At 42.3% G+C, this 15851-nt stretch overlaps 1 protein-coding gene across 5 annotated transcripts in view; it reads left to right on the forward strand.

The window, feature by feature from the left end:
* The first annotated feature begins 1120 nt into the window (after window positions 1-1120).
* Window positions 1121-15851, forward strand: part of DCLK2 (doublecortin like kinase 2) — a 75760-nt gene continuing 61029 nt past the window's right edge. For 4 of the 5 annotated variants that reach the window (XR_013774416.1, XR_013774417.1, XM_079307119.1 and 1 more), the window contains exons 1-2: window positions 1121-1668; window positions 13270-13604. Coding sequence is in view for 3 of the 5 variants with exons in the window: in XM_079307119.1 (XP_079163245.1) it covers window positions 1260-1668; window positions 13270-13604 (744 nt within the window). In the remaining 2 variants the exon portion in view is untranslated. The remainder of the gene's footprint in view (window positions 1669-13269; window positions 13605-15851) is intronic. The other variant, XM_079307121.1, reaches the window with a different exon arrangement.

Genomic DNA, 15851 nt, shown 5'->3' on the forward strand with positions numbered 1-15851 from the left:
AATAAGTTGCAAAAAGGTTGAAATTGCATCAAATTCAGCGTCTTTGTTGGCTATTTCTATGAAAAGTGAATTTGACTTGAGCAACCTCAGGAGCACTCAGGGAAACCCTGGAACGTGGGATGCAGCACATTTGGGAGGTTTAAGTTGTGTGAATGGGTTTATTTGAGCCCTCAGGGACAGGTGGTGACAAATGCAAAAGGAAAATCATAGAATCACAGAATGGTTTGGGTTGGAAGGGACCTCAAAGATGATTCTAATTCCAATCCCTCTGCCATGGGGAGGGATGCCTTTCACTAGACCAGCTTGCTTAAAGCCCCGTTCAACCAGCTTGGAACACTTCCAGGGATGGGGCAGCCGCAGCTTCCCCGGGCAACCTGTGTCAGTGCCTCACCATCCTCACAGGGAAGAATTTCGTCCCAATATCCAACCTACTCCTACTCTCACTGGAACCCATTACCGCACGTCCTATCGCTACATGCCCTTTAAGGCAATTCCGCCAACAAATGACGGGGATGCGCGGTTTTCTGCCCCGCGGGACGTGTTTTAGGCTGAGGGCCGTAGAGAAGGAGCATTTTTAGCCTTTTAGCGCAGTGACCGAGCCGCGTAAAGCCGGGAGAAGGCTGGCGGGCAGCCCTTGGACGACCACCAAAAGGGCAGCGGTACCCTTACGGGAGAACTGCGCCTGCAAATTCTCTTTTCCGACAAGAACCCGCTCCCAGGCTCCCCACGCCGCTCCCCCCGCTCCGGAGGCGATCGGAGCTGGCACCGCCCCGCTGCCCGGCCCGGCCCGGCGGAGCCCCGCCCGCTCCGCTCCCGCTCCACGGCCCGGCGCCAGCGCCGCTCCGCCGGATCCGCTGCGGCTGCTTCCCGCCGGGAGCCGGGGGCTGCGGAGCCGCTCCCCCGCGGCGGGAGCCCAGCCGCGATAGCTGCTCGCCGGCAGGGCCCCGCGCATTGTGCGAGCCCGCATGGGCACGGCGCGGGGGCGCGGCCGCGGGGCTCCTGCCAGCCTCGCCCGGCGTCGCCCGTAGCCGGGGAGCGCCGCGCTCGGCCCTGAGCGAGGGAGGGATGCTTTTGGGGAGGGATGCTTTTGTGCGCAGCAGCGGGTAGCGGCGGGGCCGGGGCGGGTCGGGCGCCGCGCTCAGCCGCAGCCCTCCCGGCCGGAGCGATGCTCTGCTAGGCGGCCCGAGCCCTTGCGAGCGCGGCGGGCAGGCGTAGCAGCAGCCGGCGGCGGAGCCGGGAGGGCGGGCAGGCGGCTCCCCATGGCGAGCAGCCGGAGCATCGAGCTGGAGCACTTCGAGGAGCGGGACAAGCGGCAGCAGCGCTCCGGGCCGCGGCGCGGCGGCTCCGGGGCGGGCGCGGGGCCGCGGGGCAATGGGCTGGTGCCCAGCCCGGCGCACAGCGCGCACTGCAGCCTCTACCGCACCCGCACCCTGCAGGCGCTCAGCTCCGAGAAGAAGGCGCGCAAAGCCCGCTTCTACCGCAATGGGGACAGGTACTTCAAGGGCTTGGTGTACGCCATCTCCCCCGACCGCTTCCGCTCCTTCGACGCGCTCCTGGTGGAGCTCACCCGCTCGCTGTCGGACAACGTGAACCTGCCCCAGGGGGTCCGCACCATCTACACCATCGACGGCAGCAAGAAGCTCACCAGCCTGGACGAGCTGGTGGAAGGTGAGGGGGCACGGCAGAGCCTGGCTGGAGGTGGCTTGCGGGCGCTCCCTGGGGTGAGCATCCCTGTGGCATCAAAGCGGAGAGGTCGCCTTGCTGGAAACTGGCGGCCACTGAGCCCCAGAGAACAGTGGCCAGGGTCGCCCCATGAGGGCATGGCCGGGGTTGCCCCCTGCTGTGAGGGTCCCTTTTTCCCAGTCTTCTCCCGTCCCCCCCAGTGCTGCCATCTGCATGCGCCGGGCTCGACTCCAGTGGTGGTTAAGCAGCAGGTGCTCTTCTCATCTGCAAGAACTGTAAAGTTCTTGGTTACCTTCCGTTTTTAAGAGGGGGAAGCTCTGTAATTTGGTTCTCTGAGCCTCACTGTTGACTCACGGTGGCTTCAGACTTCAGAGAGGAAGCCCCGGTGCTGTGAAAAAAGAGTGTCTATATCTGACCTCTTATTGAAATTAACAGGTGTAAAGTCCTAGTTTCAAATGTGGTCAGAGTCCATATTAACAGAGGGAATTACCTGCCTTGCCTGTCTTTCAAAAGCATGTTGTAGAATCAGATGTATTTCAGAGTTGTTCCTAAGTAGCTTTTCATAATGGGACTTAGCTGCTAAGGTTACATAGACCTTGGACAGAGCAGTGCTTGTGTGTCTCAAAATGGGGGCCAGAAGTATTGTTTTGTGAATGACACATATGCCCTTTGTTTGTGGGGAGTGAAAATTATTGCAATGAGGAGCAGAATTCCCCAATCTTTACACATGATGTTTTAAAATACAATTAAAGCTCAGCATTGCCTGCTTCCCAAATGCACAGGTTATGTTGTGCACACTGAGAGGTTCCTGGTGAATTTGCACTTGATGGTTGTTCTCAGGTGTTTAATAGATCAGCCACTGCAGTCTTCCACCCTGTGACTCTGTGCTGGTTTGCTACATGAAGAACTAGGATTTTTTGTAGGCCTTCCAATGCCTCCTGCTTCCTAGGCTTTCCTGTCCTCTGAGCTTTGTCTGGAAGCTTTCCTTTTCAAAGCAGTACTGAATGACACCTGGAGAATTGAATGGGAAAGGGAACCTGGAGACCTTTATCTAACCCATCAGCAAGAGCACTTGGTGATAGGGACCAGCTTCTTTACAACATGGAAGAGAAAGGGGGGGGGGGTACAGAATTTGCTGTGCCAAATGGGCCTCCCTCAAAAAAGATGTGTGTGGAAAGGCATTTCCTGATAATACCACAGTGCTGAGGACTTCTGTGATCTGTAAGGCTGTTTTACAGTGACAACTGAGGAAATATGAAGTGGTTGTAGAGTGAAATGCTGACACTGTGGTGATAAGAGAAATGAAGTAAATAAAAAAACTTTCATGATTTGGTGGTTAATTTACAGATACCTTAAAAAATATGATGTGCAGAAGGGGTGACAGAAGGGAAAAGAGAAGAAGCTAGCAGTGACATGAGGTGACACTTGAAATGCTGCAGCAGCTTTTTTTATTAAGCTTTTATGGCTTAAGACAAAGAGAATTACTTGCTGGACAGCATTATATACTCTTACAACTATAAATTAATAACTGAAAGAAAAACTTACTCTTTGTCTCTTCAAATACTCATTGGAAGTGTAACCTTTGTCGTGGCTCTTCACTGGAAGAATAAAGCAAAATAAATGTCACAGCCAAAATGCCACTTCCATGCTTTCTCAGTGAAATAAAAGGGGGAAAAAAGAATCCCAAGTACTTAGTCATCTATCATGACTAGTTTAGGGTTAATCATCACACAAAGAAAAGTGTATATATAGGAAGGAAATAACAGCAAACAAGTACTGAATCTATCATTCCTTGAAATTACTTGAGTTTTTTGCCAGCTATTTTGTTCTTGAGGTGCTTGAAGAGATTTGATTGGGTTAATTTTCTTTATTTCTCATTGTTACAGCACAGCAAGCTTGAATTTCTGCATTTCAGTAAATACTCCAATTTTGGTGCTGACCTCAAGCTTGAACTGCAGAAGCACCAGAAGTAGTTTTGCATGGTATTTTTCTGTACTGCTTTTTAATATTTTCAGAAAGGAAAATAGGACTGAAGTGCTGTAGGGTGAGCCAGCCACAGGCTGAGCAGCAGACAGGCCAGGGCTGCGTGGTGCAATACTGAGCTGGCTGCTCTCTTGGCTCCTTCCTGAACTGGGACATGGAGTCACAGCAGTTCAGGTTCAGTAGTGGCAGATCTCTGCAGTGAGCAGAAGGTGAGTGCTCAGCAAACCTTGCCAAGCCAGCAAGATCTGCATTGAACCTCCCTCAGCTCCAGCCTGTGTGTGTAGCTCTTGGACAGTGACATGTCCCAGTACAGGATGAGCTCTTTAAGGCTTATTTGCTGTTTATCTGTCTGGGATATAAAAGCTGCCAACATCAAATTCTGTATCATAACAAGTTGAGTTGAGTCACTGATAAATGTTTTTTTTTTTTTTTAGTTTGGCTGTGTTTGGCAATCTGTTTTACTGTTTGTCATTTTAAGAGAAAAAGAGCTAGTGCATAGACATACTGAGGATATGAAATATTGCTGTTGTGGGTTGAGCCAGTTAAAATTGGACCAGATCATGTTTATTAGTCAAAAATAGAAGCTCCATTTTATGAAGCATATTGTTTTTCTTAGCTGGATATGACAATCAAAAAAGCATGCTCTGCTGGACCAGCCTGAGGCAAATATAATTTATATTCTCAGCCCCTATAAATTAGGAAACCTCATGGCTTATGAGTTTGACAGTTTTCACTGTTTTCTTAGAATGGGAGGAGGGAAGAATTTCATTGTCTGCTCCTGATATGTTTGAGCAGGCAGATCCAGAGAGGAGGTGGGGCTGGGACTATTATGACTTTTTTCCAGTTTTACTCTGAGACATAACACACCTTTTTACTTTAGAATATGATATTCCATGTATAATCTTATACTTGCCCTTCAATATCAAATATTGAATAGTAGATTAATTTTTATTTTCTGTCAGAGTTAGCAATTTAAGTGTTTGTCTGTTTCCTTCAGTTTTCCTTGAAAATGTAGGCTTCCTAAAGCAGCTCTTTAGGCCTGAGCTGTGTGGTTTATGTGGATGTTGGTCATGCTCTCTTTGCTTTCATTGTCTTGTTAATGAAGGATGTGGAGAATCCCCATTGTAAAGATCTGCTGCAAAGTTGGGAGTTGTTTTTGGATTTGGGGAGATGAAAGCAAGTGAGGACTTTATTCCTGGAAAGAGAAGTTCTGTTGATTTTTGCATCTAGTGGGAATCCTAGTTCCCTAGAAAAATGGCTGAGTCTTTGTTCTTTCAACAACAATGCTTAATTAATACAGTCCTTTATAAAATGTCAGTTTTGTCTGCATGGCTGTGCACACAATCTACAGGCATCTGTAGGGAAATCTTTAGGTGGGAAGTGGGAAGGTTCTGTGCAGGACAGTCCTTATGCATGGCCAGGACACAGCACAGGGCAGTATCTGATTACAGAAATGAGCTCTGCCTCACTCATGCAGAGTGAGAGAGAGTGTGTTTCAAAATGAGGTGTTGAACAATCAAAGTTTTTTCTGCCTTAGGCCATTGTTGTTATTGCATATTATATTTTAATCCTGCATAAAGTATCTGTGACTTTAGTCAATGTGCACTGTTGTATTAGGTCAAGAGTATCTTTTCTCTTGTCAGGGCAAGCAGATGGCAACACCAAGTAGGCAGTTTGTGTTTTTGCTCATTCTAGAAGTATGATTACCTTCCTGTGCTAGAGGTGCAATGCTTTAAAAAAAAGATGTAAGTGTAGCAAGTTGAACAAAGAAGGGAATGAAGGAAGGATTGAAACACCATTGAAAGAATATTCTTCCAGATACATGTTCAAATCACTGTAGTGACACAGTTCTGGAGTGATGGGGTGTGGATGTGAAATGCAGATGTAATTCTTAGCTAACTTCTCATCCAAGTAAAATAAAACAATTCCACCACCATCCATCTCCTAGTTTCAGGGATGAGGAAATTCTACTTTACCTGAAAAGGGTTATTTATTTCCTGTGAAGAAGGCACATGGTGTCAGATGTGTTTGATACCAGGTGGCATTGATTGTTTTTTGAGAACTTTTACCCTGCCTGAGCAGAGGTTGAACTTCCAGCAGTCTCTTCCAACCTCAGCTGTTCTGTGGTTCTGTGAAAGCCTGTAGGAAGCTGTAATCTGCACCTCTTTGTGTCTAAATAAAATCAAAAGAGAACTAGTAGCAGTTAGTCATCTGCTAAAATCATGGTTGTCATCCCAGTTTTAAAAAGTGCATGGGGAACTCTGAGTGCTGTAAATGAGGAAAGATCGTGACTTACACAGGGTTATTAAGAGTGATATGAAAGTGAATTGTAAGAAACTGATGAGGAGGGAAGTTGCTCAAAGGAAGGAAGGAAAGAGAAATTGAAATAACCCAATCCTTTATAAAAGGGGTTGTTTTATTTTTAGATCAGTCATATATGCTGTAAATATGCTGTTTCGGAAATCTGCTTGGCTTTGTGTTGCAGAACAGGAAATGGTGCTCTGCTGTGTTTCCTAAAGTTGGAAAGAAGGTCACTAGCCCTAAAAACTGTACTAGATAAGCAGCTTTGGGTACCTTTGAAGCTAAAGAGTTGCACCCAAAGGAGCCAAGGAACATAAGGTGAATAGGTGAAATCTATCCAGATACCTGCCCTATCCTGTGGGATTCACAGAACACATGCCTCAAAAATATATAAACTGTTTTGCTTCCCTAGGGGTGTTTTTACATGTCAGCTGTATCATTCTCTGTTATGCAGAGTGACATTGAAAAAGTGATCCTTTATGTGACTTTCAGGAGACAGTGCTTATTAACCTTGAAAAAAAAAAAAAAGCTAGAAAACTTTATTCAGATACTTTTGTTTCAAATATCCCTACTGAGGATTTTTGAGTGTTGTACACTCTATTAATTCCTGTTGTTGCTCACTGTGTGGCATATCTACAGTTGGTTTCTAACACAATGCAAGTGAAGACTTTTATTTCTTTAGTGGTCTCTATTTTTTAAGGACAAAAAGTCTGAATATTTCTAGGCTATTTGCTAAATGCCTAGCAATGAGGTTTGGCTCACAAAATTTGTGCTGTGAAGAACCCCAAACGGTTAGGCAGCTGTGTTCCCTCAAAACTGCACATATCACACTTGTGATGCCAAAGGGCAGGATGCATCCTACTTCTTTTCATTAATATTGCATGGGTGTATTTAGAAGAGTTCATGCAGAAGTATAAAATAATCAGGGTTGGAAGATCATTTAAGATTATCCAGTTCAACCATCCACCCAGCACTGCCAGTGTAACCCCTGAACCACATCATCCAGTGACTGCCCCACCTCCCTGAGGAACCTATTCCAATGTCTGGATTTATCTCCACTCAGCACAGTGCTCTGGACTCAGCCATCCAGCCTGATTTTACCCATTGGAAAGAGAGTTCACCACCCAAGCTAAAAGCAGCCAGTTTTTCTAGAAGGATACTGTGGCAGATGGCATCAAACACTTTACTGATGTATAGATATGTTGCAGTCAGGTAGATAAATTACAAAAGAAAGGCTTCATAAAATCAGTCTTTGCTCTCTGTTAAATTAATAGCTAGCTTGTCACTTCTATGTGCAGCTAAGTGGCTTGCAAGTTCCCATGTGAAAACAATCTTAAGCATGAAAACAATTAACACAACAAGCTATTCTGGTAAGAGAACTGTTTGCACCTGCAATAAACAAGAAATCTGTCTCATGAGAATCAGTGAACAAAATATATAAACTAACCAAGAATAGAGAGATTGCATAGACAAGTAAAATACTTTTTAATAACCAATGGGGTAATTGGCAAGAAAATTATTAATCAATTAGAGTTGCACATGAGGTCTGTAAAAACTGTATAAAATAATTTGTGTGTATAAAGAATGGGTTTTTCTGCATGGAGAAAATGGAGTCTTGGCTGATTTATTACAATATAGATAGATATACTGGATAGACACATCCACAGACTTCCCCTCATCTACTAAGTGTACATCCTATTCTCCTTAATCCATCCATTTTTATCTTGAAAGGTGAGATAGGCACATTTCCTGAGGATTGGTGTTGGAGAAATAGATGACAAATGAAAAACTTTGTGGATGAAAGCAAACCAGAATTTAGGCAGCTGGTCATCACCTATGTCTAGGTCATCACCTTGACAGTCAGATGGACCAGTGTGGTTGTGTCTCCTCTTTCTCCATTCTCTGTGTTCATCACCTGCATTTTCCTCCTCTGAGGGAATGGCAAGTGATATGTTTAGACTGTTGGCTGTCTGAAACTGGAATCCTTTTAATTGTTCTTAAACCATTTACACAGCAGCTTGTTCATGGATAGTGCATCTGGTTATTAATTCAGTGCAACTAAATTATTGAGAGGTGGGTAATGTTTCCTTGCCTATAGGCAATGTTCCATGTCTTCCAGATGATTTTCTGCTGTTCATAAGACCTGGAAGATAAGAAGTAGGCTTGCACCATTTGCTGATTACATTGTGACACAAATATCAGCAGATGTTTCTCCTTTTAAGCAAGCATATGCCCAGTTTGAGGAGTTTTTGGTGGCAGCAGGATTTCTTCATGGAAGAGCTGGCACTTTTAGCTTGCTCTGGGTGCTGTCATGAATCATGGGATGGATGGCACATACAGTCTATTGAAATTATGCTGTGAACTTATAAGGAGGTTTCAGACTCCTGCCAAAACTGCTCTGCAGCCTGCTTGAGCTTTCTGCTGTAGAATAGTTTGGCTGGGCTAGAGAGCCCCAGATGTCACCTGTGTCTGGATTTGCTGCATTTGTTTCTGAATATAAATGAAAGAAAGCATTGCTTAATATATCTTCCTACTTTATTACCTTATATTGTTCTTATTTACCTGCAAATCTGAATGTAATTAATGTTGGTGACTAAATTCATGGTCTGGTCTGAAACCTGAGAGCTGATTCATGCTAATGCCAATTCAGACATGGTATTTGCTTTTCATAATGTAACTGCTATAACTCTCTGCAAACTAAAGCTAGTATGCATTTGCTTTAAAATCTTTCAAAATTATAAATGGAAAGTGGTCCTTTAAACCATAAAATTTACCATATTGAAGTCAGCAGTGTAATATTTTAAGCATTGTTTATTCCTCTTTTTGGAGTTGTGTGAACTTTCTAGGGCTGGTAGATCTATGAATGCAAAAAGAAGAAAAAAAGCTACAGCCTGATGAAAATACCACTCAAGTCTCAAAAGAGATTTCCTCTGTATTTGGGATAAAATGTATTTAGGTTATTCAGATGAAAAATCACATTTAAGGCAGTCAGTGAAACAGTCAAATTTATTTATGTTTGTGATTTTTAACTGTAAAGATATCTGTTGCTTCTTGAGCAGCATTTGAAATTAATTTGATTAGTTCAACCCTTGAGACCCCCTCAAAAATCCAGTATTGTGTGTTATATTTTACAAATATTAGTTTTCTGGAAGATTGTGGAGATGATCAGAAGTGTGTACTTATATATGAATTAATCCCAAGCAGTTTTAAAATCAGGTCATACATGAAAGCTGTGAGCAAATATGGTATATAATATTACATTTTCATGTTCTTACCTACAAAAAAAATTAATGTAAATTAATGTACAAATGACATGGTAGTTCTTCCAAATAGACACACATAAGTGCATTTGCTACTTTGGAGGATGGCTAAAATAATTTAAACAACAGCACACCTTTATTAATGTTGCTTATGAAGGGATGATGTTTTCTCAGGCATGTTTTTAAATATGTCATTCTGTAGGAAAATTTCCTGGAGTTAACTTTAGAGGTGTGATTTAAGTTACCACTGCCATTTTTTTTACTTACATATTTTCATCTGATAAGTAGTGAATTGTATACCCCTGCCAAACAAATAAATGCTGAACTCATTCCTAGAAAACCATTCTTTATCCAGAGAGCAGCTTCTTAATTATTTCTCATACCTGTTGTTTCTTGGGGGTTTTTTATATTTTGCAAGGTTTTAAAAAGAAGTGAAGTCTTGGCTGTGGTAAAATAATTAGAAATTTAAGTAGTAATCTCTAAACTTCATCCTTTGTCTTAAAATCATGAAATAAGCAAATCACTCAGCGAATGTGTTTTCCCACTTAGTGCCCTCTACTCTTGCCATATGTGCCTGCCTTGCAGGTGTAGTAGTAAAATCTGTTTTCCATGTGAAACTTGTGTTACTTAACTTTATTTTTGTGTCTGGTATATGAAAGCAGGCATGGACTTGAAAGCACTTACTAAACAATCTGTAATATATTGTACTCTCAAGTAATTAGACTTTCCTGTATCTGCCAATTATAGGAAATCTTCAATTCATTTTGGCAGACTTTATCTTTTTGTTTTTAAGCTAAAATAGTTTGTGCTTCAACTTCAGGCTTGGCTAAATGCAGCTGAAACAAATAATTTGAAGTTGTCTCTTTTAAGCTATTACATTGTTTTAACTTGAAAGCCCTTCCTGGGTTTTGTTACTATGGCCTCTGCTTAAAGGAAAAGAAGTAACAAGAAGGAACCTGTGTTGCAACCCTTTGAGATAATCAAGAAATTATTTTATTCATGCATCAAGCAAGGGAACCAGTAGTAGACAGAAAGTTTTACACTGGTCTTTTAAGGAACTATAGAACCTTTTGGATAATTATTGACTGAAAATTTTATAAAAGGACAATTTCTGGTGTCCTATAGGTTGCTTTTGTCCTCTACCTTTATTTTATGTAGAGAAATTAATACACCTCAAGTTTGACACTGTTTCTGATTAGCTTTAATTTTTATTTTTTTTTAAACTTTGTTAGTTCAAATTTCAGCCCCGAGACTTAACTTTGAATTACCTTGTATGCATTGTTAGGTTTTTTTAAATGGCCTAGGAAGTGCATTGGTTTTGAGTTGGAAAGAATAATTCTGATCATGCTCAATGATGGTGAATTTTGAGGTAGTTCACAGAATTTGTTTTAAACTCTTTTGCACACAGTTGGACAGACTATTCTAACTATGCTGGTTTGGGCTGGGATAGAGTTGATTTTCTTTGGGCTATGATTTGTATTTGTTTTTGAAACAGTGCTGATAGGAGGGGGATGTTTTTGTTATTGCTGAGCAGGGCTCACACAGAGCCAGGGCATTTTTGGCTTCTCACACCATCCCACCAGTGAGTGGGCTGGGAGAAAATGAAACTGGCAGGTGACACAGCTGACCCCAACTGGCCCAAGTGATATTCCAAACCATATGACATCATGCTCAACTTATAAATCTGGGGGAAAGGAAGGGAGAGAGGAAGAGGGGGAATGTTCAGAGTTACAGCCTGTGGCTTCCCAAGCCATCAGTACCATGATGGAGCCTGGTTTTCCTGGAGGTGGCTGAGCTCCTCCCATCCTTGGGAAGTGGTGAACAAATCCCTTGTTTGGCTTTGCTTGTCCCTGTGGCTTTTGCTTTCCCAATTAAAGTGTCTCTGTCTCAATCCACGAGTTTTATTTTACTCTTCTGCCCCACTGAGTGGAGCAAGCAGGTGTGGTTCTGTGGCATGCAGGAAGGTGGTTGGAGAGGGGAGAATAACAAAATGATCAGCAGGTATCATTAGTAATTATTATTGGTATGAATTAGAACTGCCAGCTTCTTGAGGTGCCTCTCATTTGGCAGCACTGGGTTTGAAGACAGACTTACTGGTAGTTATTCAGCAAGCATAACAAGCAGAGTCCTTTGAATCTGGTGTTAGAGGATGTACTGAGGGAAAGCTTTGCTTTCTGTTGTAGCTGAGCTGCTGCTACAAAACTTGAATATCTCATGCTGTTTTGGGATAACAGGATAGATGATGGAAGCAGCTGTTGAAAGAAAACAGTGTGCATCTTTAAAATGATAGGATCTTGGTTTGAGAGGGACTTTCTGAAGTCATCTTGTCTAATATCTTGCTCAGGTTTGATAAAATCAGATTGCTTGGAGATTTCTTACTATTTAGTCTGTTGTTCTGGGGCAGCACAAGCTTCTATACTCCACAATCCTTACAAAGCTGTGTGGAGTTTGGGGTTCTTTTTCTCCTACCTGTAAATTGGTGCTAGTGTGCAGCTCTGTCAAGGAGTGTGTGTGCTGAAAAGAGGAGTCTAGTATTGTGTGTATCAGTCTGTTTTGTGCACCACTTGATCTATGAATATGAGTAGGAATGATGGGGATGAGTGAAGAGGAAGAGTACAGGCAAGGCAGAGGTATCCACAGAACCTCACCACAGTTTCCTTGTACCTGAGTGGAATACAGTCCCAGTGGTGTTTGTGGAGGTAGAACTGGCTGCCAGAATTTCCCAACAAAATCGTTGTTAATTTGGCTTAATTATAGTCTGTGTTCTTTCAAATACAGCAAGTAGACTTTCAAGAAGGTCTAAATACAAAATAAATTACAAAGCAGTGTAATTGGTACTGGAGAAGAAACAAGAAAGTCTTTCACAGCAATTCCTCAGGGCTTTGAAAGTAGTTTAGTATCTTGCCTTCAGAATAAACTCTGTAACTTCTAAGATAAATCAGCCCTCCAAACTTGAGTTCAGAAAGTAACAGTTTAGAAGTTGTTAAAAAGTTTTCTAGTGTGTATCTAAATGTAGGCATACATTGTGTAACTCTTACAGTTCCGTCCCTAGGTGTATGTTTACTCTCTACTCATCTTGCTATGCATGTTGGAAGTGAGGTTTTTTTTCTTCCACCAGTGACTTTGATTGTGTAGCTTTAATTTAAGAGCAGGTTAAGCTTTTTAAGATATAGGTAGCTCTTCTTTGTGGAGCAATGATGTATTCTGTCAGTTTTGAATGCTTTGCAGTTCATCCTTCTGCAATACTCTGCCCTTTCAAGAATGCCATTTTGTGACACCCCAAGGATGTGGGTTGCACAAACAACTCACAGTTAAAGATGTTCTTTGTCATGGTTCACATCTTGAATATTGCTGTCAGGTGTCAAAAGAGTAGTGGCAAGCAGCAAGTAGCTTTTCTTTAAAAAAAAAACAACAAAAACCCAAACAAACAAACAAAAAAACACAAGCCAGCTTTGAAGCAGGAAAGAAAAATGGGGAAGTTTTTAATGTCCTGTTCTACTCCCGTATTCTCAAAGACTCATTTGTGGCCTCAACAGGTGTTCATTAATCTAAAACATGTTAAAGTGAATGCATTTCAAATGTGTGTCCTTGGTAGAAAGGCAGTAACTCCTGGTAGATTAATGTGCCTTTCAGGGTAAGGGTCTTGAGGTGGACCCATGGACACGGGTGTCTGTATCTTGAAGTACATGTTTGAGGGATGCATAGGGGAGGACCTGGGTATCTGTTGTAGCAGAATGCTCTTAAGGTCATGTGTTGTGAGCTCAGGTAGTTTAAGCATGGGCAAAATGACTCAAAATCCAAAAGATATGTGAAATATCCTGAACCTCCTCATTTACCTCCTATTTTTCTATCAGGGATCTTTTGAAACCTGGTGAAAGCACTCTATGACAGAGGGTGGAACGCTCTGATAATTTAAGGTGTTCCTTGTCGAACTGTGGGAGAGTGACTCCCGAAACACTTGTCCCTTTTGTTTCATTTGGTTTTCAAATTGCCAGAGTGGCTGCAACCCCCCCAGGCAGTGACTGTGTCCTGTTCTTTCCAGGGGAGAGCTACGTGTGCGCATCCAACGAGCCGTTCCGCAAGGTCGATTACACCAAGAACGTCAACCCCAACTGGTGCGTCAACATCAGGACTGGCTCCAGCCGCTCCCTGACCTCCCTGAGCTCCTCCAGGAGCGAGGTGAAGGAGAGCAAGGATTTCATTAAGCCCAAGCTGGTGACTGTTATCAGGAGTGGGGTGAAGCCACGGAAAGCTGTGAGGATTCTGCTGAACAAGAAGACCGCTCACTCCTTTGAGCAGGTCTTGAACGACATCACCGAAGCCATTAAGTTAGACTCGGGTGTAGTCAAGAGACTTTGTACACTGGATGGGAAGCAGGTAGGACAATAAACTGCTGTGGCCATCTAATGATCTAAGATGCTCATTTTCTCATTACTGTGTATGCTTTAATCTGCTTCTGAATAATGACAGTTAAAAAAAAACAACTTTTAAAAGCTTTCTTGAAATTTTAATGCACACAACAAAATTAGAATTGTATGTAGTGTAAAATAAGTGGATCTTTACATTCAAGTGAAACAGATAAATTTTTATGCCAGCCTTTTTGCCTTGCTCAAAAAAGTGACTGTTAAGAAATACAGTTTATTTGAAACACTTGAACTTGTTAAGATAGCTATTTGTTTCCAAAAGTAGGGTCCTGTTTTCAGACTGCTGAATGGTTTAAGAAACATATTGATGTCTCCTTCCATTGCACTTCCACAGATTGCTGTGTCCAGAGGTAATAACTGAGCTGAGGTCAAGAATTGTATCTGAAATTAATCATTCTGGGAGAGTGGTCACATCTTTGCAACTTGCTTTCTTTTTGCTTTTAGTTTTACCTCTGTGAGATCACAGCCAGGGTTAATGATATGGTGGGTGTGTGTTCTTGCACAGACATACAAAGCAGTGCCCCACAAGATGTTCTGCTGCAGCAGTTTAAAGTGTCAGGAACACACTTGGTGTTGATCAGTCACATTGATGACTAAACCCTTCATAGAACAGGAATTTGATATCTGATGCCTTCATTTGACACTGCTTTGGAGCTCTGAGAGCATTGTGACACTAGGAATAGAGCAACACAAACTGCAGAATAGATCACATTGGTATCAGCTACCCAAACTCTTGTACTGTTGACTAAACATTAATATCCTTGCTCATTCAACAAATATTTATATACACCTGCATACCTATACATCTGCATAGAGTAACTGTAGAAGTTTCAATTGTGTTCAGAGATGTGGCATTTTTATTTTCAAGATTTTTACAGTGTTTAATGCCTAAAATGCCTTTTAATGCCTTTTGTGGTGCAAGCTTCTAGCAAATGCATGGCAGAACAAGTGCACTTAGATTGCCTCAATGTGAGCTCTGTCTCTGTTATGTGTGCTTAGATGCACTTCTTGTAGGGAAATATGTGAAAAGAACAACTTCTGTGTTTTGATGAAAATATAGCAAGGCAAAAGCACCATTGGAACTTGATTTTTAGTGTTTGGTGGCAGCATGACAATATGCTCTTTAGTTCTTCTAATAGGTTTGATTTTAAATGGGATTTGTTAATTCTGCTTCTTAACAGAGAATCCTTCCTAGGAACATCTGAAAAGTGTTTGTCATGTTTAATTTAATTCATAATAAAATGGCTTTGAGGATATTTATTATGCAGTAATTAGTCTCTTCTGCCCATGAAGTGTTCTGTTACTGCTTCAGATGATTTTAGTCTTCTCAAGCAAGTAAAGAGTCACTAAGGGAAACTGCAAAAGCTGGGATTGTCAGTTCAATTCACCTCTTCTTGCATTGTTAAAACAGCAGAAACCCACTGCTCTGCATTGGTATGGAAGATGCAGTAGTGCACAAGGGATCAATAAAATTAGTTAAATTTAAATATCACATACATTGCTTGCATGTTGCCATCACCCATGGTGGAAGATGACTCTCTTAAGCCCTTGTAAGGATGACCAATCATTGGTACTGCTCCAAAATATGATTTTTATTTGCTGCAGTACCTCCTCCTCCCCTTCTGTGGTAAAGGCAGTCATCAAACTTGGGCTGCAGCTGTAGGAGTGTTCTCAGGCAGGATTGAGAAATCCAAATTCTGACTGTGAATGGTCTGCAGAGAGCTGCTGTGTAAACTGCTCCAGCAGCAGCAGTGTGTAAATGTGGAGAACTCCCTTCCACTGTGCTTTTGCACAGACTTTGGGAAGGACCCTTTGTTGCACAAGGTTGTGGGATGGAGTGCTCCAAAGAGAAGACCTATCATTTCAAACACCCTGACAAAAATAAAAGCCTTCTATTACTTACCTAGGAGGATGGGGAGTTCTTGTTTTGTTTCATTATTTTGTTTATTTCTTTCCCCAAAGTGAAGAGCTGACCCCAGTTTGAGGCAGTAGGGTGGTTTGTTTTTTTTATTTGTTTGCTCACTGCTAGTATATGTGGAGGTTGGTGCTGAAGGGCTTTTTGGGGTTTGGCATATAAAGAGTTGCTTAGCTGCCAGATACCAATTGGTGGAAATTTCTGAGCCTATTTTCTCTAATGTAGTAATTGCTTATTCTTCTGAATTTGCTAGGGAGGCAGATCTTTTATGTTCGTTGTAGTGTT

This window comes from Erithacus rubecula, assembly GCF_903797595.1.
Source record: "Erithacus rubecula genome assembly, chromosome: 5".
Classification (NCBI taxonomy): Eukaryota; Metazoa; Chordata; class Aves; order Passeriformes; family Muscicapidae; genus Erithacus; species Erithacus rubecula.